General features: G+C 49.0%; 1 protein-coding gene across 9 annotated transcripts in view; it reads right to left on the minus strand.

Annotated features, from left to right (window-relative positions):
- The window catches only part of Nipped-A (Transcription-associated protein Nipped-A), a 270,630-nt gene that overhangs the window by 124,486 nt on the left and 122,388 nt on the right, over positions 1 to 23,756 (minus strand). For all 9 annotated transcript variants that reach the window (XM_077657537.1, XM_077657536.1, XM_077657532.1 and 6 more), the window contains exons 36-40: positions 22,923 to 23,069; positions 20,291 to 20,563; positions 9,699 to 10,049; positions 9,215 to 9,508; positions 2,928 to 3,191 (exon numbers count right to left, since the gene is read on the minus strand). In XM_077657537.1, the coding sequence (XP_077513663.1) occupies positions 2,928 to 3,191; positions 9,215 to 9,508; positions 9,699 to 10,049; positions 20,291 to 20,563; positions 22,923 to 23,069 (1,329 nt within the window). The remainder of the gene's footprint in view (positions 1 to 2,927; positions 3,192 to 9,214; positions 9,509 to 9,698; positions 10,050 to 20,290; positions 20,564 to 22,922; positions 23,070 to 23,756) is intronic.

Genomic DNA, 23,756 nt, shown 5'->3' on the forward strand with positions numbered 1-23,756 from the left:
CCAAACACTTTTCCGCGTTGTGCCGGGTGATACGAACTTGGGTACCGCGACCGTCGAGTGACCGCCGGCGCAGCGCGCGCCATTACCAGTTTGGGATTCCACAGCAGCAGGGAAGCTGATGAGGCAAGCGACGGGCAAGCACCAGCTTTCTCTCTCTTTCGCTTTTGGCGGCAGCCTCAACTTTTTTTTTTACTTTGTTGTTGCCCGAGGCAAGCGCCGCCGCTTATCGGTCCGTTCGCGCCGCGACCCTACACGCCCCGCTCTCCGCTACAGCCAGCCCGCAGATCGTCGCAGCCGCAGCAGTTCTTGCTTCTTTGTTCCCTCATACACGAAGGCAGACTACGGAGTGCAGCGTGTTGTTTGCGTGCGTCGTTTCACGAGCATCCATCACGCCAGCCTGAAAGGTACTGCAATCAGAACAATGGCGCAAAAGCGGAAGGAGTCGTCTTTTAAGGACAAATTGGATACTTTAAAGAAGGTGCACAAAGAGCCCAAGAAAAGGCACATGGGCATGGCCACGGAATTAGGCCTGCCACCATCTCCGCTGTCTACGATCGTCGGTCAGCGCAACCAAATTATGCAAAATGTGCAGCACTTTGGCGTAAACTCCAAAGTGAAGACTACCCACCATGTGATGTTAGAAAAATTTCTAACATGATTTAAAGAAGTTACCGTGGCCGGCATCAACGTTGGCAGAAAAGTTCTTCGCTAGAAGGCTGCAGACATCGCACTCACACTGGGAGAGAGAGAGAGAGAAAAAAAGTTTATAGCATAGAATGTAAGTATGGGCCCTGATTTCAGTAGCCCATAGGCTTTTGCTGCCGCTCTTGCCTGGGAATCGAATTTTCAGGCCTCTGGTGGCTGGATTCACCAATTCAAGGCACGGCATAACCTCTCCTACAAAACCGCTTGCGGCGAAGGAAAAAAGGTTGACGCCTCCACCGTTGACGATTGGACAGCAACCACACTGCCATCTTTCATCCCGGGATATGACGCTCGCAATGTTTTTAACATAGATGAAGCAGGGCTATTCTGCAGCGTGTTTCGCAATTAAATGCGTGCTGTAGAATGTTTCTCTCAAATAAATTGGTGAGTTGTTCAAGCTCAAATTTCACACAGAAACGGCATTAGGTCGGCAGAATTGTTTTATGCTACATTTGTTTAAGGTACTTGTCTGAATCAATCAAAAAAATAAGTGTGATATTTGCATCATCTGCAGTGCTGATGAAACAAAACTAGCTGTTAACTCAGTGACCGTACCGGTGGCGCCATCTCGTTTGTCGGCCGTAGAGATTCTGCAATGGAGGAGGAGGGGGGGGGGGGGGGGGTTAGGGATGCTTTGCCGGAGGTTCGAAGACGCTTTTTCAACTACTTTATCAATGATGACAAAAAACAGTTTGGCCAAAACTCCAAGTCTTTCATTAAAAAGCATCTTCAAACCTCCTGCAAAACACCCCACCCCCTCCTCTACCGAATCTCCACGGCCGACAAACGAGATGGCACCACCAGTGCAGTCACTGAGATAACGGCTAGTTTTATTTCATCGCCGCCGCAGACAATGTGAATATCCGACTATTTTTGATCGATTCAGGCACTCAAACAAATGTAGCATTAAACAATTCTGCGGACCAAATGCCCTCTCTGTGCAAAATTTGAGCTCGAACAACTCACCAGTTTAGCTGAAAGAAGCATTCTATGGCGCGCGTTTAATTGCGGAACAGTCTGTACAACCTTCAGCCCAAAAAGAGTCTGTGCTTCAAGGGCGAAGCATGCCAGGGCGGAGAAAAAAGCGAGCAGCATGTTACAGTCTTGTTTTGCTGCAACGCTGACTGGTCAGAAAAAATTAAACTGACCGTCATTGGCAAGTAACAAAAGCCCGATGCTTTAAGTAGCATCTTTAAGTAGGAAGATTGTTTTGTTGCTGGACCAATGTGTGGCCCACCCAGAACAGATGACGCTACGGAAAGCCAAAGTGGTGTTACTGCCCCCTAATGCTGCAAGTCATTTGCAGCCACTGGATGCTAGCATTATCAGAAACATCAAGCACCATCTGAAAGGTTTGTTGGTGCACTGCCTCCTTGCGAAGATTGACCGGAAAAACGTGAATCTGCAGATTAGTCTTTTGGACAATATGCATTTTACTGCAATGGCCTGAGATCATGTATCCAGTGCAACCATTGCTAATAGTTTTGCAAAGAGTGGGATTTTTAAATCTACAGTGGCCACCACCTCGCAAGTGCCAGATTCGATTCCTGTTGATATCTGGAACCAGCTTGGCATTGACTGTAGTGCTGACAATTTCGTTACCTGTGGTCTGCGCACAGTGGAAGGCATTGTCGAGGAAGTATCGTCGCAGCCTGGAATTTCAACCAGTGATGAAGAAGATGAGTACCAGAGTAGTGACGACCAACCGCCGACGGCAGCCGAAACTATGCACACCCTAGATATTCTGCGGCGTGCTGCAACGTCCAAGACAGTGCGTGAGAGCATGACAGCCGAATTCTTCAGCTTCGAAAATTCTATGCTGGCCGAGCTCGCGCAGAAAAAGACCCAGAAGGACACACGGGACTTCTTTCCATGTAAATTAATGCTTTGTGCGTGTCTCATCGTTTGGGAATGAATTTTGCTCGTTTTTCGGTGATACTAAATTTCGGGTGATAAGAATATTTTGCCTCCCCTTGAGATTCGTATCACCGAGATTCTACTGTGCTATGCATGAATCACCATGTGGTATTCGCCTATGACCGCTATGATCAGAACTTCAATCGCTGCAGGACTGACACAGCATAAGGGCCTTCATGAGGAAATTCATGAAATCCCCCACCTATGCAAGCGAGAAGAGCACAGTATGGAAGGCTGCAAATGCAGCCGTGAATGCGTCAGCAGTGTCGGTGCCAAATGCGCCCACATGTCATCCCCTCGCCCACCTCAGTGTCGGTGGGCTCCTCCTTGAGTGCCGTAGTGGGGCAGGTGGTGGCCAAGTCCTCGAGGGACTGCAGACCCGCCGTGGCCGCAGGCAGCAGGGTGACCGTCTGTCCACTGCGCAGTGGAGCATTGGCGACGGCTGTGCCCAGCACCAGCTCGATGCACTGCTTGATCCAGAAGTGGGGGCCAATGGTCTCCCAGTTCTGGGAGCACACGATGAACAGGAGCCGCTCGTGCAGCCGACGCCGCAGAGTGCTGTCCATCACCTGTTGCCAGAAACACACAGAAAGAAGGCACCTGTGAAAGGCTCAAAGGGAACAAAACTCTTAGGCGATCCTCGGTGGATCACCTGGACGTGCTAGCATTTTCTGTTGCTGCTTATTCTGTTGTAGCTAATGCCCATATGGCCCAGCATACGGTTAATGCCCAACACAGCCACCGATGGAGCTTGTGCAACTCAGGTTGCTCTTCCCGAGGAACCTCTCGTGACCAATCATTAACTTAACTGTCACTTGACACCATGGGCAGTTTCCTCACAATCTGGTGATGTCACAATCGTGGTGTGGCAGTGGTCGCTATTTCCGCTTAAAGGGGCCCCGAAACAAATAATCCAGTGCATTGTTTTGCCTCTTGGTTGCATAGAATGAGTTATAGTGATGGTATTAGCATCGGTCGTACTGCGTATGCTCTGGTTTTTAATATTTTAATTAGCTCGCAAAAACAAATTTATGCGCTGACAGTGTCACCATACAGTGGCAGTTTTTAGCAGTGGATATGACATCAGTGGGCGGGAGCTTGGTGATTGGACAAAGAGTAAATACCGTATTTACTCGCATAACGCTCGCACTCGCGTAATGCTCGCACCCCCCACATTGGCTATCAAAAATTGGGAAATTTTTTTTCCCCGCATATTCATCGCACCCCCAAAATTACTGCCGCGAGCCGTCTGCTTGTCGTAGCGATCGCCATCTATTGACTGCGGCCACAACTAACTGCCATGGTTGGGCGCGCGTGCTACTAGGCGGCGGTACTGTGCTATCATCCGCTGCCACCGCCGCTACCGCTCATCCACTCACCACCGCTATGCCATTTTGCGAAGGTGTCTCCAGCTCTCCGGTGTCTCGTAGGCCTCGTTTGCCTTGTTTGCGTATTGCACCGTGCTCTTTGTGCCGCTTCGCCATGGGACGCTACGCAAGCTACACAGCTGCTTTTAAGCTAAAGGCTATTGAGTATGCGTTGGAACATGGCAACCGCGCCGCCAGCAGACACTTCGGCGTCAACGAGTTTTGCGTCCGGTATTGGAGACGGCAGCACGACGAACTCAAGACGACTGGTAAGACGCGCCGGGCCTTCCGTGGACCGAAGACTGGGAAATTTCCTGCCGTCGAATCCTCTTTACTGGAATATATCAAGGCTCGACGAGCAGATGGGTGTGCTGTGTCGATTGATTTGATACGGAACCAGGCGCTCGTAATCGCAAGAAAGGAGGGCATCCCGGTGCAAGACTTCCGCGCTAGTAACGGGTGGGCCACACGATTTATGCGGCGCAATGGACTCTCGCTCAGGAGGCGAACGACGCTTTTCCAGCGCCTGCCCGCAGCCTGTGAAGAGAAAATAGTGGACTTCCATCGATTCGTTATCAGGATCCGGCAGGAGAAAAAATTCTTGCTCTCCCAGATAGAGAATGCGGACCAAACTCCGCTGAATTTCGATATGCCCAGCAGCAGAACAGTCGAACAGACAGGCGCTCGGACTGTGCACGTCAGGACTACAGGTGCCGAAAAACAGAGGTGCACGGTCATGCTAGGCTTGACGGCGGACGGGCGGAAGCTCCCACCGTACATCATTTTCAAGCGGAAGCCCCTCCCGAAAGGAAAGCTCCCCCCTGGTATACACGTGCCCGTTCAAGAAAAGGGGTGGATGACCGCGGACCTTATGGTGGACTGGGTGAAGACTGTGAGGGGGCGGCGACCGGGAGCGCTTTTTTTTCCGTCGCTCCTTGTGCTTGATAGCTTTCGGGGCCATCTTCAAGAGTCGGTTCGGGCGAAGTTCAAGGAACTGCACACGGACCTGGCTGTTATACCCGGTGGCCTCACATCAATGCTACAGCCTCTTGACGTATCTTTGAACAAGCCATTTAAAGATAACGTCCGGAGGCTGTACACAGAATGGATGGCCGAAGGTGAACATGCAGATCAAAAGACCGTCCGTGGAGCTGCTGTGCAGATGGGTATCAGAGGCATGGGGGATGATTGATGTAGACATGGTGGCCAGAAGCTTCAAGAAAACAGGAATTTCGAACGCCCTGGATGCGACAAAGGACCACCTGGTGTGGGACGACGAAGAAGCATCGGAAGATGAAGAAACCATCGATTCCAGTGTCGACACGGACTCTGATGAAGAGTAGAATTGCCTGCAGGACGTACGCAACGCGAGTAGTGACGGGGAGGTTGAGCATGGCAAATAAAGTGCTTTAGCAGCTTGAGCTTACGTTGACCCTGCACTTTCATAACGAAGGTAAGTTACGTTTGAAAGTAATGTTTTCGTTATATTTACAATTGCGGACCGGACAATCCTGATCTTGCACCCATTCATCTTTGCATTTAACACTCCGAAACATTTGCTTGAAAATTTTCCCCGCATAATTATCGCACCCCCAAACTTCGCGTTGATTTTCAGGGGAAAAAAGTGTGAGGATTACGCGAGTAAATACGGTATACTGCAAACTGAGTTAATAACTAGAGATACGTTTTGTTAAGTTTTTGTGTTTTATACTACATTAACAAAACCAACTTGTTTGCCCTAGATAAAAGCACTGTAACTCAAGTAAAACAAAAACACGTCACCAGAGGCACTGGCTACTTTTTGCATCGAGGGACTTTGCGCCTCTGTGTAAACATCCTAGGACCTAGCACTAAAAACTTATGGCTACTCTCTAGGTATCTGAGAGCGGCTTTGCGGAATCGATCCGATTGAGCCATTCCACTCTATAAGCGTTCGTCTCGGTTCCAAGGAAGGATGCGTTCGTTTCACATTTAGCAGGCAGTGCGCATCGTCAGCTTGTGGAGGATCACCGGTCGGTGGCGCCAGATGGCGCCACGTTCCCGTCAACAGCGCGCGCTCCTTGCTCGCCGTGGCCAACCAGCGTGCTAGGAGTGACGGGCGATGGTTGGTGGTAAGCAGTAGCGGTACGCGCTATGCTAAATGTGTCTGATATCTTGACCAGGCTGTTACACCGTCGCAGTATCTCGCGCTCGAGTTCGGATCCATAAGTAAGGGAATGTCACTGATCAGTGTTCCCTTCTGCGCCGTCGACGTGACGGTGAAGCATCTCTGGGTCAGCTGGACGTTCACATGGTTGTTGTAACCATGCAAGCGGCGCTGCCAGCCTTGGCAGGATCGAGTTACAGAGGACAGGCAACCATGGAGTGCAAACTTCCGCCACGTGCTAAGATAGGCTGTTTTTATTGTTCGCACTGAGTGTCGCCTGAAAGGTCGCAATTCAGACTATTCCCATATTATAGTTGGCAACCATGAGCAAGCCCTGGAAGCAGTAAACAAAGGAATGAAATTGTGAAAAACGCACGCTGCTATTGGTTTTACAAATCACGTGGACAAAATGGTGACTTTTGCTTGGATGGTGGCATGCTGGTGGTATCGACCGCTCGCAGCCCGGCGCCATTTTGAGTTGGTCGCGCCATCCCATGGCCAAGCGAGCTTCGTCGAGCGCCAAGTGCGAAATATTTCGATTCGCGCAAGTCTTAGGCCTAAAAGCACTAAAAGGGAGCAAAAGGTAGAGATCGGAAGCGCGCTATGTGCGCTGCATCGTCGCATACTGGTGTCTACAATCAGCGATGACGTTCCATGATGGCCCGATAACACCATATCCGGCAGTGCTTAGCGTGACAGCGAGGAGTTAACACTTATCCTGAGGGAGCAAAACGTAAAGATCCGAAGGGCATTGGGTATGCTGCGTTGTGGCATTCCGTTACCTACAATCAGCGATAGAGTGCCGACGCTTCGCAATGGCCCGCTAACGTGGTCACCGGCAGTGCTTATCGTGTGACAGTTAAGGAGTGATCAGGGCAATTCCTGCTCCGTACAGGCAGCGTGATCGCGACTGTGCAGATGAAGTAGCAATACCCATAAGCAGCTTTCGCTGACAGCCAGCAACGGCGCGATAGATCGTGCTTTCCGGTAAAGCTGGCGGCGCAGCGCCAGTAGCAGTCACGAATTGACGTCCGGCAACATGTGGAATAGGAACCTTGACGAAATAAACTGGCGTCTTAATGTTTTTAGGTGCAAGATGAGCAAACAAGCACGTATTGTTTGTATGGGGCTGACTAAGATAACAGCTCCGCTGTGAGGTACAATCGTGCGCCGCAACTTGTGGGGGTCGCAGTGGAACGCCACTCATCTCGGGTTCCAGCCTCCAGACGATCCCATCTGTTGGCCGGCATTTTCCTTCTTGCAAGTGCAATTTTCTCGATAGAAAATGGTGCTTCCACATCAGAAACCATCCAGAACTCACTTCAGCGATTTCTAGTTAGCCTTGGTGATACAAAAATATGCCAATAAAGTTTTTCACCGATTTCTCAAAACTGCATTTTTGACACATTCAGAATTTTGGAGGAGCGATATCTCCAGTTCTATATCAGCTATATTACCAGAACACTTTTTGTGGTAGAAAGATAAATGCACAGGTTGTGCAATAATGCTAACTCTAAACTATTGTTTCCTTAGGAAAATTTTCAGAATAAATCCTTTGTCTCAGTCATCAAATTGAGCTTTTTCTCTGTCAAGTTTTAACAGCTGAAACTTTCGTCCAAGTCGTCCTAGAATGCTCGTTTATGCCTTATTGCACTCCTTGGTGACTATACAGTCGAGGCTGCTTATAACGAACATGAGTGTTATGCAGCGTCTGTTCCTTATATCCCGAAGTTCATAGTAAGTGGACCACAGCTTTAAAGACAGTTGCTTGTCAAAAAACAAAATTTTTTCTTTGCGAAAAAGTTCGTGATGGACGTCTGTTTTTTAGGGCTGTGCGAATATTGAAATTTTCAAATACGAATAGAATATCAAATATCTGTTCAGTGCAAAAATAAAAATTTCTGACAATTATAAACAAGCAAATGTTGTTGCCCTTATTTTCTTTGTATGGTTTTTGCAACCAAAAATAAACAAGACTGCCTCAGTACCGTGTAAAAAAACATGATGGGCACAAAAATGTATAATACTTGATTACACATCATAACAGTATCCAAGCTATAATGAGGCCATGCAAAACAAAATCCATAAAATGACAAGACTGGCAACAAAAACTAATATGATGACTAGTAAAACCTCATTCATTTGGACTTCAAGGGACCGGAAGAAATGCCCCGTTCATCCGAAGGCCTCGGTTTGTAAAATTAACTGCCGCCGAGCTGGTCATCTTCCAAAGCATCAGGCTCGGCATCAGACAAGTAGCCGCCACCTACGCCCGGGCCGCTTTCATCATCTCTACCGCTGAATACAATGGAAATGGGCACAGTGTTCCAGTCCGCCATCCCGAGTTACAACCAGGGCACGAGATTTGAACAAAACCAATGAAGCGTCCGCACCGCAACAAGAGTGACAAAAGCGCGTGACAGGGTAGACTTGCGACGCGCACAAGCAGCAATCAAGCTAAAGACATACAGACGCACAGCTCCAGCGGAGAGACCAACGAGGGGCGTCCGTGAGCGTCAGTGCAGCCACCTCTGGGCTCCCATGAAAGGCTTATTTCACGGAGCGTGGCCTCCGAGATAAGCGTAAGCAGCGGCACGGTTGATCACGGAGGCCACGCACTGATTTGCAAGAGAGAGGAGAGGGGAGCGGAGTAGCGAGGAGAGGCAGGAGGGAAATCTGGGAAGGCGCGTCGGTGGGGAAGGGGTAGCTCGTTTGAGAGCGGCACGAAACGGGGCGGGCAGTTCGCCTGCGATGAGGCCTAGGAAAACATACTGTGCGCCGGGCGCACAAAGGGGTCGCAGGCAGGTTATCTCGCATCGCAGCACCGGGTTTATGCCATCCGTTCGCTGTAACCGATCAGCAGGGCTTAATGACGTTCGTTATGCGTGTGATTTTGTGCCATTGAAATAATTTATATTTTGACGGTTGCGCAGGTCTCGTTCGTTATAAGCAAAAGTTCGCCTTCGGGATTTCAAGTGAACGTTTGGCATTCATATAACGGCAGGGCTGGGTCTGTTTGATTCTCCTCGGTTGGACAGCACAACTCGAAGGGCACGGAGAGCAAGTGGTGGGAACTCACCTCAAAGAACTTGGCCCGGATGGTGGGCTGAACGCAGCGCAGTCCGGCCATGAAGGCTGGCTCCAGCTTCGAAGTGAGCTCGGTGCCTTTGAGGGTCTCGTCCCGGTACACGTGGTTCACCAGCTCCAGGAACTGGCCATTGAGCTCCAGCTCGTCGGGGAACCGCTTCTCCATGAACTGCATCATCTTGACCAGCAAAATGGATTTCTCGCGTAGCGTGGGTGACTGATTCACCGCAAACGGAGACTTGCTCTTCACCCAGTCCTCCACCATCTTGGTGATGGCCCGCAGCACCTGCACAGGTTGGGTGCACCCACTCTCCTTACTGCGGGCAAAAACACTGCTTCTCGACATAATTCCTTATTTTAAGGATAACACTTAGGCAGAACATGTAATGCAAGACACCAAACTACTGCTTATCTCGTCCCACCTTTTGAGTTTCATTTTTCATGCAGCTGTGGCCGACCACCATCTCCCCACACACCTTGACGTCGGGGGACTTCTCAATGAGGCCGACCAGGATGGCGCCAATGAAGGCCTTGCGCATCTCCTGGCCCATGACGCCCACCCGGTTCTTCACCAGGTCCAGGCTCAGGATGAGCAGCTCGGTGCCCATGGAGCTCGACTCCTGGCCTGCAGGGCCCCCCATAGCGCTGGCAGGAGACAGGTGCTCACGAGCCATCTTCTGCAGCACGTGCATGAAGGGTGTGATGAGCCGGTCAATGTAGCATGGGTGGTTGACGCACGCTGCCTTCAGGATCATAAGGCAACCGAAAAGAGAGGAGGGTGGTGCGGCAGCAGACTTCTCGTAGGTTGTCAGGCCATCAAACACCACCTGCGATGAACCAGAGCGGGCACAGATGTAAGGTGAAGGTTGGCAATGCCGACTCATGCAGAGTTGGCAGTTGTGTCTGCAAAAGCTTTTTGCATCAACTTCAGCAGCGTTCTACACTACTCCTTTGTCAGGGACCATTCTGTCTCCCCATGTATAACCATTCCCTGCACCAGTCTACAATTTCGTCTAAATTTAGCTCAGATGTCGCAGACTCAAACTTGCTGCTTAATATACATTGCATTTCTTCCAATACCATGTGATAAACCTATTGCCTTTATTTCCATTGTAATGGTCAGCAACTACAAATCTGGAAATTGCAATGCACAGTTTTTCTGGAGAATATCTGGTCCCAGACTTTCTGGACCAAAAATTAGCCACTGGTGATTCGATTGCTGTGACTGTGACGCTTGTTCGGACCTGCGAATTTGGGCGCAAAAAAAAAAAGCACCCAAATTTTGTTTTATACAATCAAGAAGAATCAATTTTAAGCATATGTGGCCCTCTAAATATTAAACAAATTGGTCCACACTTTGATTACCTGTAGTTTGGGAACGAAGTGCTCTGCTTGCAACAATTTAGTCACATCTTCCCACTCAAGAGCTTGCAATTCTGGCATTTCCCATTTCTCAGCTGGGAGTTGTTTATGATGGCATTGTGGAGCTGACAGTCACGCGCAACAACCGTGGTGACATCGTCCAAGCCATTAGAACATGCAACCTGTTTGGTGGAAATTATCTTGTGCTCGCTAGGGTTGTGCGAATACTAAAACATTTCAAATACTAAAGCAAATATTGAAGCAAATAATGCGATACAAAAAAAGCTTGTCAATTCGAGCTCGAAGGAGACTGGAAAATTGCTCGAATTAAGCGAAGTTCGAATTATCGAATGGACGCTAGAATGAGCGGTCACTGCGCCCCACCGCACGGGCTGAATCCGAAGCAGTCATATCTAGACTCGTTATCACGAGCTAGGCACACTACACGTTTGTGGCGGCCGATTATGAGAATTAAATTCATCCGGTCCTAAAGGCAAATGAAATACATTGATCGGCTAGTTATGCACCACTAACAAGTACTGGAATGCATTCGCGTGAGCAGCGTGCTTTAGTGCTGGAATATATGACGCTATTTATGCTCCAAAACATGTTTGTTTACAGGGAAGGGTTGCCAAAATTATAAGAAATCAACAAAGTGCATTTGCTTGTGTTTCTTCTGCCAAGACTCCATCAGCATCACCTGCAGCTTGCTCAAAGCTCCTGTGCAAAGTCAGAGTTCTCATTGACAGAGAAGTGGCGTGCTGCAACATCGAGCATCGACGCTACTTCATGTGCACTTGGCGGTGGCATAGTCTCATCGCCGTCGTCGGACTCATCACTGTCCGCTGTTCTCACCGCACATGAGCCTTGTGACGTCTACTGGTAGCATGTAGACTCAATTTATCGGCGCCACTCAAGGGCTCCAACATCACCACACTGCTGTCCATGTAGCTCACGGCACCAACAAAAAGCATGACGGCGGCGCCCGAACCACTACACTGCGTTGTGTACACCACGTGACCCAGCAACCGTGGCACAACGAAAACCTGGAACGGCTTGCGCAGAAGCATCGGGGTGCGGGAGAGTGCTACAGCAGCAAAAACCTGCTTCAGCATGCACCACAGAGCGCACTCCGCCAGCCTCGTGTGCTTGGCTTTTTTTTCTTTTCCATTGTTTTACATCTCTAGTAAACCGTAGCAGATGCAGACTTGTTCGAATTACTGGGGAGTTTTCCCCCATTGAAGTACACAGGGCTGTGCCGGAACCTGGGCGTCAATTCGAATTAACCGCATTCGAATTTACGAGCTTTTACTGTATTCGATTCGGGCTGCGAAGAAAATAGGAATACAGTCAAACCCACTTATAACAATACCGCTTTTAACAATATATCGGATATAGCAATGGCCAGCTGCGGCACTGTCACCTTTGCAATGTGTTCTATGCTAAAATAAACCGCTTATAAGAATGCTATCATACTAGATTGTCGGTTATAACAATTAAATGTAGACATTTGGAGCCAACCCTCAAAGAAAAAAACTCGCAAACGCAGCTACCACGCCAGCCAAACTATGCTTACGGCGCAAAAAACGCGCGCGTATGCGGAGCCGCCCGCACAGCAGCCACAGCTGCTGCGAAAAGATCACGTGACGATGCATACGACGCGAGGTGCATAGGGTGAGCCGGAGAAGCTTGTATGACTCGGAGGAGAAAAGACGGGCACTTTCCTCTGGGCAGATGTGGAGAGGGTAGGGAGGCACTTCCTTTTGTTGCTTTTGTATCTGGGCGGGGAGCAGTCCATTCTGAGGGTGCGCCGCCCGTTGAAAACGCGTCATGGCATTTCAGCGTGGGCTGCCTCATCTTTCCCACTTTCTTTCACTCCTGCTTCACGAGCTGCACATGTTCCGAGGGCAGCGTACAGCGTCAAAGCACGTGCGTTGCCAGCGTGGTTTTTATCATCTGCGATCACCGGCCCCGGTCCTGCTGGTTCTGCAAGCCCATCGGATTCCTCCCCAGAGCTCAACAATGGACGATTCTCCTTCAGGAAGCGCGGCCAGCGTGGCTCTACCGGATCAACTGCTGCAGAAGAGAAAGCGAGCGGCAATATCTTTGGAAACGAAGCGGAACATTTTGAGAGAGCGCCGAGGTGGTGAAAAAGTGTGCAACTTAGTACGCAAGTACGGCCTGTCACAGCCGACGGTTTCAACCATTATCCGCAACGCACTCAAGATGGCTGAAAACGAATGCCATGCTAGTGCTGGCCATGCTATGGAGGACGGCCGGAAGAGGATTCGGCACGGTGCCTCTAGAGGAGGCAGAGAAGGCACTGTATCAGTGGTTCCTTAGCGCAAGTGCTATGAACTTGCCAATTAGTGGCCCGATTTTAGCGGAGAAGGCGAAGCACTTTGCGTATCTCCTTCAAAACACTGATTTCCAGCCTGGTAGTGGCTGGATTCAGCGCTTCAAGGAAAGGCACGGAATCGTCTACAAGGCAGTTGTGGGCGAGGCAGGGTCGCTCGATGTCAACGCTAGAGGGAAGTGGTTGGAAGAGACACTGCCGTACATCCGCGAAGCATATGCAGACCGGGACTTGTACAATGGTGACGAGACCGGGCTATTCTTCCAAATGCTTCCCTCGAAGACGCATGCACTCAAAGGCGATCCCTATAAGGGCGGCAAGCAGAGCAAATTGCGGGCGACCGTTTTCCTCTGTGCGAATATGGACGGCAGCGACAAGTGACCCGCCTTCGTACCGTATTTACTCGAATCTAACGCGCACTTTTTTCCGATATATCGGGTCCAAAAATTGGGTGCGCGCTAGAATCGAGTACGACACTAAATCTCCGATATCATATCGCCATCGGCATTTCAAAATGGCCGCCTCGTACGCACTTCGAGCCTAGCTGTCTATGCCTAGCCAGCCTAGCTGCAGTAGCGTCCTCCTCGTGCTTAGTCTACCCGTTTTCTGCGTTTGATCTACCAGCATGGACGTGCCGGCAGCGAAGATACGTCGAGTTCATCATGATGCCGCATTTAAAAGGAAAGTCATCATGCGTGCAGAGACAGACTGAAATCGGGCCGCATCACGCGCATTCGGAGTTCCAGAAACATGCGTGCGGGACTGGCGCAAGCAGAAGGAAAAGATTTTCGCCAGCAAGGCTACACGAAAGGGTTTCAGTGGACCGAAGCAGGGCCGGTTCGCCGAAATAGAAGAGCGGCTCGCAGAATACGTGCAAGAGCAGCGAGCGGCGCAGCGGCCAGTGACGACTGATCTGGTCAAAGTCCGGGCGATGCAGTTAGCCCTACAAACGGGGCTCACGCGGAGCGACTTCAAAGCGAGCAGGTGCTGGCTGTCAAATTTTATGAAGAGAAAAGGGTTTTCTCTTTGACGGACGGGGTTATGCCAGAAGTTAACTGAGGAGTATGAAGAAAAGCTGCACAGTTTTCAGCGGTACGTTTTGAATTTGCGCCGGAGGAACGGCTACCATCTCGGCCAGATTGGAAATGCCGATCAGACACCGCTCTACTTCAACATGCCTGCCACCACAACTGTTGAAAAGAAGGGGGCGAAGCAAGTGCGCGTGTTGTCTTCCGGCCACGAAAAAACACGCGTCACCGCAATGCTTTGTTGCACCGCGGATGGACACAAGCTGCCCCCGTATCTTATATTCAGACGCAAGACGCTCCCGAAAGGAATCGTGTTTCCGAGTGGCGTGATTGTGCGCGCAAATGAAAAAGGTTGAATGACGACGGACTTGGTCGCCGACTGGATCGATCACGTCTGGCGCAAGAGACCCGGCGGCAGTTTGGGCCTGCGTGCGATGCTTGTGCTTGACGCGTTCAGGTGCCATCTCGACGAACGCATCAAGGACAAGCTCGCTGCATGCAACACCGACCTTGTCGTGATACCCGGCGGCATGACATCGCAGCTCCAGCCGCTCGATGTTTGTTTAAACAAGCCGGTTAAAGACAGGATTCGGGCGCTCTACACCGAATGGCTTGTGAATGGCAGCCATGAATTCACTCCCAGCAACAAAATTAAGAGTCCCTCGCTGCAAGACTTCACTGGATGGGCGAAAGATGCGTGCTGCACGATACCGTCTGCCATTGTCAGCAAGGCCTTTAAAAAATGTGGTATATCAAATGCCATGGGCGGCACCGGGGATGAAATGCTTTGGTCCGTCGACAGTGATAAGGAGTTGTCTGACAGCGACGACGAGTGAAAACAATGTTGGCAAGACAAGCCGTTTCCTTTTGTGTGTGTGTGTGTGTGTGTGTGTGTGTGTTTTATTATCGCAACTTAAGCGCACCGAGATTAAACCATTGTTTTTCCAAACGAGACAAAGTTGTATTAGTGTATGAAAGCGTGAGGTGCGTGGTACTTTTCTTTTTTTTTTGCGAAGGAAAACGGGTGCGCGTTACAATCAAGGAGATTTTTTTTTCGGGGGGGGGGGGGGGGGTCACGAAAAACAGGTGCGTGTAACAATCGAGGGCGCGTTAGATTCGAGTAAATACGGTAATTGGAAAATCTAGGAATCCCCGCTGTTTCCGTGGTGCTGCGAAGATTCCAGTTCGTTACCGTCATAATAAGAAGGCGTGGATGACGCGTGAACTTTCTTTCCGCGAGTGGCTGTGCGAGTTCGATCAGCGGATGCAGCATGAAGGCAGGAAGGTGGCGTTGGCCTTGATAACTGTACTGCACACCAGACTGCCCAGAAGCTGTCGCATGTGAAAATTTTCTTCCTGCCGCCGAACACGACTGCAGGCTTGCAGCCCATGGACGCAGGCGTGATTGTGTGCTTAAAGGCATTGTATCGCCGGCGTGTGTTGAGCAGGCTTGCTCTTAACCTGGACATTGCTGTGCATGAATGCCGACCCGCTCCAGACTAAGATTTCGCTCATGATGGCTGTTCAATTCATTTTTGGGGCATGGGCAGAAGTCAGCTCCTCCACCATCATGAATTGCTTCCGAAAAGCGGGCTTCGCCGGGGATATCAGTGACGCGGAGTGTCGCGAAGCTCCTGCTGATGGAGCGATTACAGAACTTTGGTCTACGGTGCGCGGTGATGACGGCGACGCGGAAGGGCTTGAAGAATTCTTGCACGCCGACGATGCAGTCACCACGAACGAAGAATTGACTGACGAGGCGATCGTTGCAGCAATCACCGGCGCAGAAGACGATGACAGCAGCGATGACGATGATGAACCGAAGCCTGTACTAGTTGTCTCTCATCAGGAGGCCTCAAGAATGATTGAGTCCCTGCGGGACTTCATTTTTGCAAAAAACCTTTCACTCGGACATGTCCAACGTTTGGATGCCCTCCAGAACGATGTCAGCAAGATCGCCGCGAAGCAGTCGTAACTCGCCGATTACGGGTTTGCTTGAGCAAAAAAGTGAGAAGTGCAAGCTATTTTGCCCCATTTAAATGCTTTCAAGTTTTAATGTTTTCTTTGTTTTGTTTTTTTGTTTTTTTTTCGGGTACTAAGGGATTTTTCAAGCTGAGAGGCAGCCGCAGCAACCTTCTCGTATTTTTTACAATACTCCTTTCGGTGCCACCAAAATGATGCCTCGGCGGAGCTCGCATGTCAGTTGCCGTCCATGACCCCTCTTTGCAGTTATGCTTTTTTTCGTGCAACCCGTTTATAACAATTATCAGTTATAACAATGGAATTTTCGTGGCACTTGAACATTGTTATAAGTGGACTCGACTGTATTTGAAAACCGCAAATATTTTCGAAGTATTTCAAAGTTCGAGAATTCAAGAAAATAAGCTGCTGGATGAAGTAGTTCTTACATTTAAAACCAATTGTACTGCTCTGGATGTCGGCATGTGGCATGCCACATGGCATGCATGTGGCATGCCACATGCCACCGTGAGCTTCCGCGTACTTAATCGCGTTTTTCTTGAAAGCGACGGTGAATTGCCGTCGGCTTCCGCTCATTTTGAAACAAAATGAAAAGGCAGCCTTTAACCAAAATAGCTATGCAACAACCGAAAGGCAAAATGGCAATGTGACAACTGCTGCTGATGGCGATGGTGATGGAGGCTGCTGACTTCAACCGCCCACTGTTGCAAGACTTCCGTAGTTTTTCCGCCAATGACCGGTATATAAGACGGGAGTCGACTTTTCGCCATGGTTTTTTGAAAAAAAAAAGGTTGGCCTATATTCCAGTTTTTACAGTGGCAACATGACTGAGACGAGCTCAGCGTCACCTTTCATAGTAGCGGTGTCGCTGGAAACCAACTTTGAAGCAGGTGATACCTTATTTTTACACCTTTTGACAGTTGAAATTAGATGAAAAGATGAAACGCTAGTAATTGTGAGTACTAAGATGAGGAAGCGGGCACCGTGAACCGTTTAGTTCAGTCTTTGCTTTGAAGAGTGCTGCCGTTTTCTAGTGCTCATGATCTTGGCGTATGGGTACGCTTCCCACGTACTTCTCTGCTACCTTTTTGCATGTACAGACAAATGTACTCGCATCATAAAGAGTTCCATTTAAACCTCCTCTTTCCAAGGATAGCTCCAAGATAGGTGCAAGAGGGTGTGCTCGCATCTCCTCGCACCTCGTACTTGCATCTCCTCACACCTCATGCTGGCCCATGACGACGACGCACCTCCTGCTGGCCCATGACGCACCTCCATCCGGAGGAGCGCAATGCACAACGCTGCACGGTTGGTCTACGCAAGGACACATCCCAGAAATCGTGGGTGCTGCGTCCTGTGATCTGTATATATGGCGGCTTGCCGCATGCCAGTTCTGGCCCATGTGCAGTGCCTTCACTGCCATTTTTCGACTTTCGCGTAACGGACAATGCCGGCCATAGCTTCCTTCGGCAGTGGTACGAACAGGCGACCATGCGTGCACAATGCGGTCACGTAACCATGTGCCATGTGAATAAGGTGGGAAATTCGGCATCAGATGCAGCGCGTCCAAAATTTCAGTTTGTCTGAAAAATCTCACAGCAACTTTTATATTTAAAACCAGCAGCATGTAAAGAATCGCATGTTAAGGGCCTTGAATTAGGATGCGTAGCTCTTTCCTTACTGCTCCCACTGACCATCGTTAGCCTACTAACGATGATTTCGCGCTCCGATTTCAGAATCTTCTGCACTGCTTACGACCACGCTGCACATCTAGCTCATAGTCAAAGAACCAAAGTTTCATTTCCAAAGTAGTAGTCTTTTTCCGGAGAAGGTACCATACTCACTGCCCGCTAATGATGACTTTGCCGCTCTACTTTGGAGCCTCCAGAGCTGCTTACAGGCACGCTGCGTCATTTGGCTTGTACTTGACAAATAAAATTTCGTACTCAATGCAGTTCTTTTTTCCCCACAAGAAGGAATTTTTTTAATGCGCTCCGAAGACGCAGTAGCGTTAAAGTTGCTAGGCGGCCTCCGCATGCACGACGCACGTTCTAAAATATCGCAAATCTCAAGACTCCGTTTTGTCAGCAATTGATTTTATCGATGACCCGAGTCTGAAGACACTGCGTTTTCTTCGGGATTGAGTTCTGACATCGGCGACGCCAGAAACCACCCTGCGACCGCATTCCAATGCCCAACTACAGTAGAACCCCGCTGTTACGTTCCTCACTGCTGCGTTTTCCCGGCTGCTACGTCGTTTTCATCTGGTCCCGGCATAGCTTCCATAGGATCCAATGTATAAGGAACCCCGTTGTTACGTAGTAGCTGTGAAAACGTTCCCACATGATACGTCGAATCTCAGCACCCCGAACACGCCTGGCTGACGTAGGCAACGCGCTGCAACCGCCATTTTGACTTTTGGCGAGTTTTGGCTGGGCTTGGCCGGGCTTACCTATGGAACTGGCTGCAAGAAGCTGCACGCCAGTTCAAGAGGCTGCCACTAGGTGGCCGTTCGTGAAAAATGCTCTCACTTTTGCGGTCGCCGCATGGTTGTTGAACGGGTCGACTCCTCTTCTATCATGCTATCGTCATTGTGCATTAAGCCTCGTGAACGTCGAACTTGTGCTTAGACGGCGTCGCGCAAGCGGAAGGCGCTTTCCCTTGAGGAAAAGCTGGACACATTAAACGCAGTCGACAGGCAGCCAGCGCGGAAGAGAGTCGACATTGCCAAGGATCTTGGTCTCCCACCCTCGACGCTTAACAGCATTGTCTCGAAGCGTGCCGAGATAGAGGGGAATGCCGCGCTCTTCGGCCCGAAAGCAAAGCAGGCTCGTGGCAGACACAGCAAGCCACCATTCTGGACTTTTTTAAGTCCTAAGCGCACTCTGTGGAAATAAATTGTCCACAGTTGAAACTGCACTTTTTATTCATTTTCGGAGCTTTCCTCACTGTTGCGTTTTCCCGGCTGTTACGTTTTTTTTCCCCGGTCCGGTGAAGAACATATGAACGGGGTTCCACTGTATAGGGTTTCCAGTTCTTACTTCGTAGCAAGAAAACTATTCGAGATAGAATTTTGATTTTTTCACAGTTAGTGGCCAACAGAATACCAAACATTTTGCATATTTCCGAAAATTCTTAACATTTTTTTTTTTATTTTTAGATATGAGCATGTCTTTTTAAGTTTTGTTCACTTTTTACCTAATATCTTGTTTTTGGCAAATAAAATTTTCTGTTGGGACGCGCAATTCGTTATTCAATTTTATATGCCTAAAAAGCACATTTATTTAGCTTTGTTTTCGTGTATTGCAATAAATTTTTTATGCAATTGTTTTTTACAGAAAAGAACTACTGAAACCTACAAAAAATGGTCATTTACCCTACGACAAGGAAAGAGTTAAGGCACTTTGGCTTGTTGCTGTTTGAACATTGACTAACACAAGTTTGAAAGCATTTATTTTTATTTTTTTTCTCTTTATTCCAGCTGCCTAAGTGAATTCTGCAAACCTTGTCTTTCAACGTATACTTATTGAGCTCTAATGAATTTATTTGAATACTATATTTCAAGTTGCAAACTATTCGCTTCACTTCGAAACTATTCTAAGAAAATAATTCACTTCATATTCGCTTCGAACTGAAAATTCACTATTCGCACATGCCTAGCTAGCACTCACAGTTACGTCAGCAAGATATGAGAGAGAGACAGAGAGAAATAACTTCATTTGACCAAGGGATTTGGGGCACGCAGGTCTCTGGGTCCCCACGCATGACGCTCCCGCACCACACATTCATGACTTCGTGGAGTTCCAAGACATGGGTGGCCCGGTCGGTAGCAACCAGGCCATTATATTATGGGAACATTAGGCGTCCTCTTCAGACCTGCACCCTTCCCTCCCCCTATTTCCTCTCCCGCAGCGACATGAGAGCATACACCCCCTACTATGCTACTCTTACCCAACTAGAAATCAAGCACGCACATCAAGAACTGATGGAAACCAGTTCTGGCTCACTTGTTGCCGTGTGTGCCAAAATGTTTTCTGATTTTTTAAACCAAGTAGTCGTACAATGAGATCAGTTCAAATCCAACATTGTGAGGGAAAATTTTCAAAATTAAGCTGTACGTCACAGCAGCCAAAATGAAAGTTCTGAAAATCTGTAACTTAAGTTCTAATAGGCCTAGAATTATCAAATTTATGCCCACAGTACAGGACACTTTCGCCTGGAAATCACACAGGACACTTTCGCCTGGAAATCACAAGTTACAGTGTTCAATGGACACACAAACTGTTTCAAAAAGTGCACATTAAGAATATCCGCTCCTTTGATCAAAGTGGCGGCCCCCCACCTTGCTGATGGATGCGTAGAGGGTCTCGAGCTCCTCGTGGCGGGAGGAGAGGGCCGAGGTGGTCGGCTCGGAGGGAAACAGGCCCATGAGGCGCGAGAGGAGCGCGTGCACGGCCCGGATCACCTTGGAGTTGGGGCAGCTCATGCAGGCGGCAATGCCCCGCTGCAGCGGCTTGAGGCTGGCCAGGATGGCCTCGCTGCGCAGGATACTCAGCAGGAATGCCAGCAGCTCCAGGGCCGTGCAGATGTTGCCATAGTTGGGCTGCGCACTCTCCTGCATGCACAGCAGCCACCACAAATTCCACCGGCTCAGAACACACTCATTACCCCATTTAAATAGTAGAATTGCGAGAATTCAAACTCTGACAATTCCAACGAAATTTTAAAATTTTGGTTGGCTGGCTCTATATTGAATACATTTTAAAGCCCCTTAATTCATACTGCGGATTGTCTTAAATTTGCTCAATTCAAACTTTTTGGCTTGTTCCAACACTCCCGGTGCACGAAAGAGTGGTGGACGAGACAGTGCATGAGAGAGCTGAAAATTCGGCCCCTCCAAGCGGTTAACTCTGATGCGGTCCGATTGGGGGGGCCATATCGATCGCAGTCACCCCATCACCGCATAGTTTGGTTTTTGTTTTCGTTTTCTGAGCTTTGCTACCAGCCAAAGACGATATCAGCTGTCGGCCGTGCATCAGGGAGTCAAGGTCAGCTGCGCACCAGATGGGATGCTGATCTGTACGTTGCTGGTCCGTTTTTTTTTTCTTTTTTAGGCGTCACACTGTTCCAGCACAAATGTGCATTCCCTTCTCTCTCCACGTGGTCATGTGCCAAAAATGTGCGGTCATCGCGAGCTGCCTGTTGTATGGTGGCTCCATCACTACTGCGTCACACCTGTGAAGGAGGCCGCAGAAGGCCTTACTATTTTGGAGCAGTTCTCCTTTGATGCTCATGACAGTGGGGAGCAAGGAGTGCACCATGTACACCATGAAAAATCGTCACTGCCACACAGTTTTCCCTAAAAAGCAGATGGCCATTGCTTACCTTTAGGGGTTTGCAAATATTGAAATCTTCGAATACGAATCGAATACAAATATGAAGAAAAAAATGGCTTCGAATATCAAATCGAATATCTGGTAAGCACAAAAAATAAATTCAGAAAAGGTAAACAAGCAAACACTGTTGCTCATATTTTTTTCAAAATAGTGTATGGCCTTTGCAACTGAAATAAAGAAAACTAGACTGCCTGAGCACCGTATAAAAAAAAAACGTGTTCGCAAAAATGTATACTACTTAATTGAACAGCATAAAGCGTGGCCCGCATGGAGCGTTTTTCCGGGCGATTTCTCAGCGTCGACGGCAGCGAAGTGTTTTTTTGCCGCCAGAGAGGACATTTCTGCCAAATCGTCGGGTTCTGGCGGAACAGATAAAATCGCCGACGCCAGGAGAGGGCAGCGACAGAGGGCCAATGAGAGCCGGAGCGGGCGTCACGGGATTCTGGACGGAGGCACGCCGGTGCACCCAGCTACAATTACCCGGCCGAGGGAGACTCACGCATGGTAGATGCGCTCACGAGCATTTCGCGCGTGAGAGTCAGCGGCTTCACTTCGCTTCCTGCGCATCTGTCTCTGATTTCAGTATGGATGGGGGCGCGTGCATCGCACAACTGGGCGGCAAAAAAGCGCCGCTCGGCTGCTGACCATGTGGGAGTGAATTTGCCGACACCGGCGTGGGCGTCGGGCGCACGACACGATTTCGCGGGCACAAGCTTTTACAAAATAAACTTACAAGGTTACTGCGTAAAGAAAGTGGTGTCACATGTAGTACACTACAGGCACACCTGGCCACATGATCAAGTATCGATCTCTAGTGTGTCTGTGGCTTGAAAGAAAGCTAGGTTTTGCACCCCACCACAGGATGGCCTGCCACACTGTCATCACCACCAGACAGTGGAACACATCAAGCCTAGGTGGAAAGCAGAGAGCATATGCTGATTCTGGCAGCCACTTTCAGCAACAAAATATCTACAGATACATTTCAGTGTGTTAAGATATACAAACAGACAGCCTTAAAGATATACAAACAGACAGCCTTAAAATTATTTTACAGTAAAATAAGATTACAAGTTGAGATCTACTTCACATAAGTTTTTGTTGAGACAGAAACACCCAGTGAACATTTTGCACTGTGGGAGAACTACTCCAACATTATTTTTTATGGTTAGCTGACAGGAAACGAATAATAATTTGTTGCAAGAAAACCTGTGCTCTGGCAAGATTCAACTATTGTCTGAAATGCTGGTACACGACATTCAAGTAAGAAGCTTTTCCTTCCATTAAAGAACATGGGTGCCTTTACTGAACTTTCAAAACTACCCAAGATAACAAAGAGGATGAACTGACTGACATTGGATGGACCAAAACCACTTGCGCAGGTCGAGTGACTCCCGCTTCCACTAAGCAAGGAGTAAGAGCACATGATCCTCTTAACCTCAAGGTGACGTCCCCGTCATTCGTTAGCCAAACTGATAAACACATGGCCAGGGCTGAAACAAGACACTCAAGAATCAAGGAAGTGACAACCAGAAAGAGGACAGAAGCCGGTGGTGCGATGATCAAACAACGTGCACATACCACAGTCATGAGAAGTTTGTCAAACCAGGCCAGCTTGAGCTCAGAGTTGGGCCATACGTCGGGCTTGAGAGCCGTCTTGAGGAGTGCCACGCATCGCCGGGAGAGCACTTCTCCTTGCGACCCAATGTTTGTTGATGATTCATTCACCTGCATGCAGAAAGAAGCCCGTATTTTCCAGCTGCCATGCTACAAGCTCACGCTGTTGGTTGCCAGTTTTCCCAACAACTGAGACTACAGTGCCATATGATTGCAGCTGTCAATGCAAAAGTGAATACCCGCAAATAGTCTGGCATCTCAGTCAATTTGCTGTAGTAGGATGGAAAGTTGGGCTAGTAATATTAGCCTAAAAGAACACGAACAAGCATCATTAGACGTATCTAAACATTGCGCTCAGTGCAAAGATACCGTAAAAACCGGAATATAGGTCGAGCTTTTTTTCAAAAAACCATGCTGAAAAGTCGACCCCCGTCTTATATACCGGTCATTGGCAGAAAAAATACGGAAGTCTTGCAACAATGGGTGGATGAAGTCAGCAGCCTCCATCACCATCGCCATCAGCAGCAGTGCCGCCATTTTGCGTTTCAGTAGATGCAAAGCGGAAGCTAACGGCAATTTACCGTCGCCTTCAAGAAAAACACAATTGAGTACGAGGAAGCTCACGGGAACCTGGCGGCACAGCGCGAATTTGGAGTATCCGAAAAGAGCATTCAGTACTGGCGGAGGCAGAAGCTGCGTATTACAACTTGCAGCAACCAGAAGAAAACATCATTTCGTGGGCAGACCGTAGTGTGTCGAGAATAGGAAGGAAACGTTGCGCTGCGAGCAAGATCGCTG

The sequence above is a fragment of the Amblyomma americanum genome, chromosome 3, assembly GCF_052857255.1.
Source record: "Amblyomma americanum isolate KBUSLIRL-KWMA chromosome 3, ASM5285725v1, whole genome shotgun sequence".
Classification (NCBI taxonomy): domain Eukaryota; kingdom Metazoa; phylum Arthropoda; class Arachnida; order Ixodida; family Ixodidae; genus Amblyomma; species Amblyomma americanum.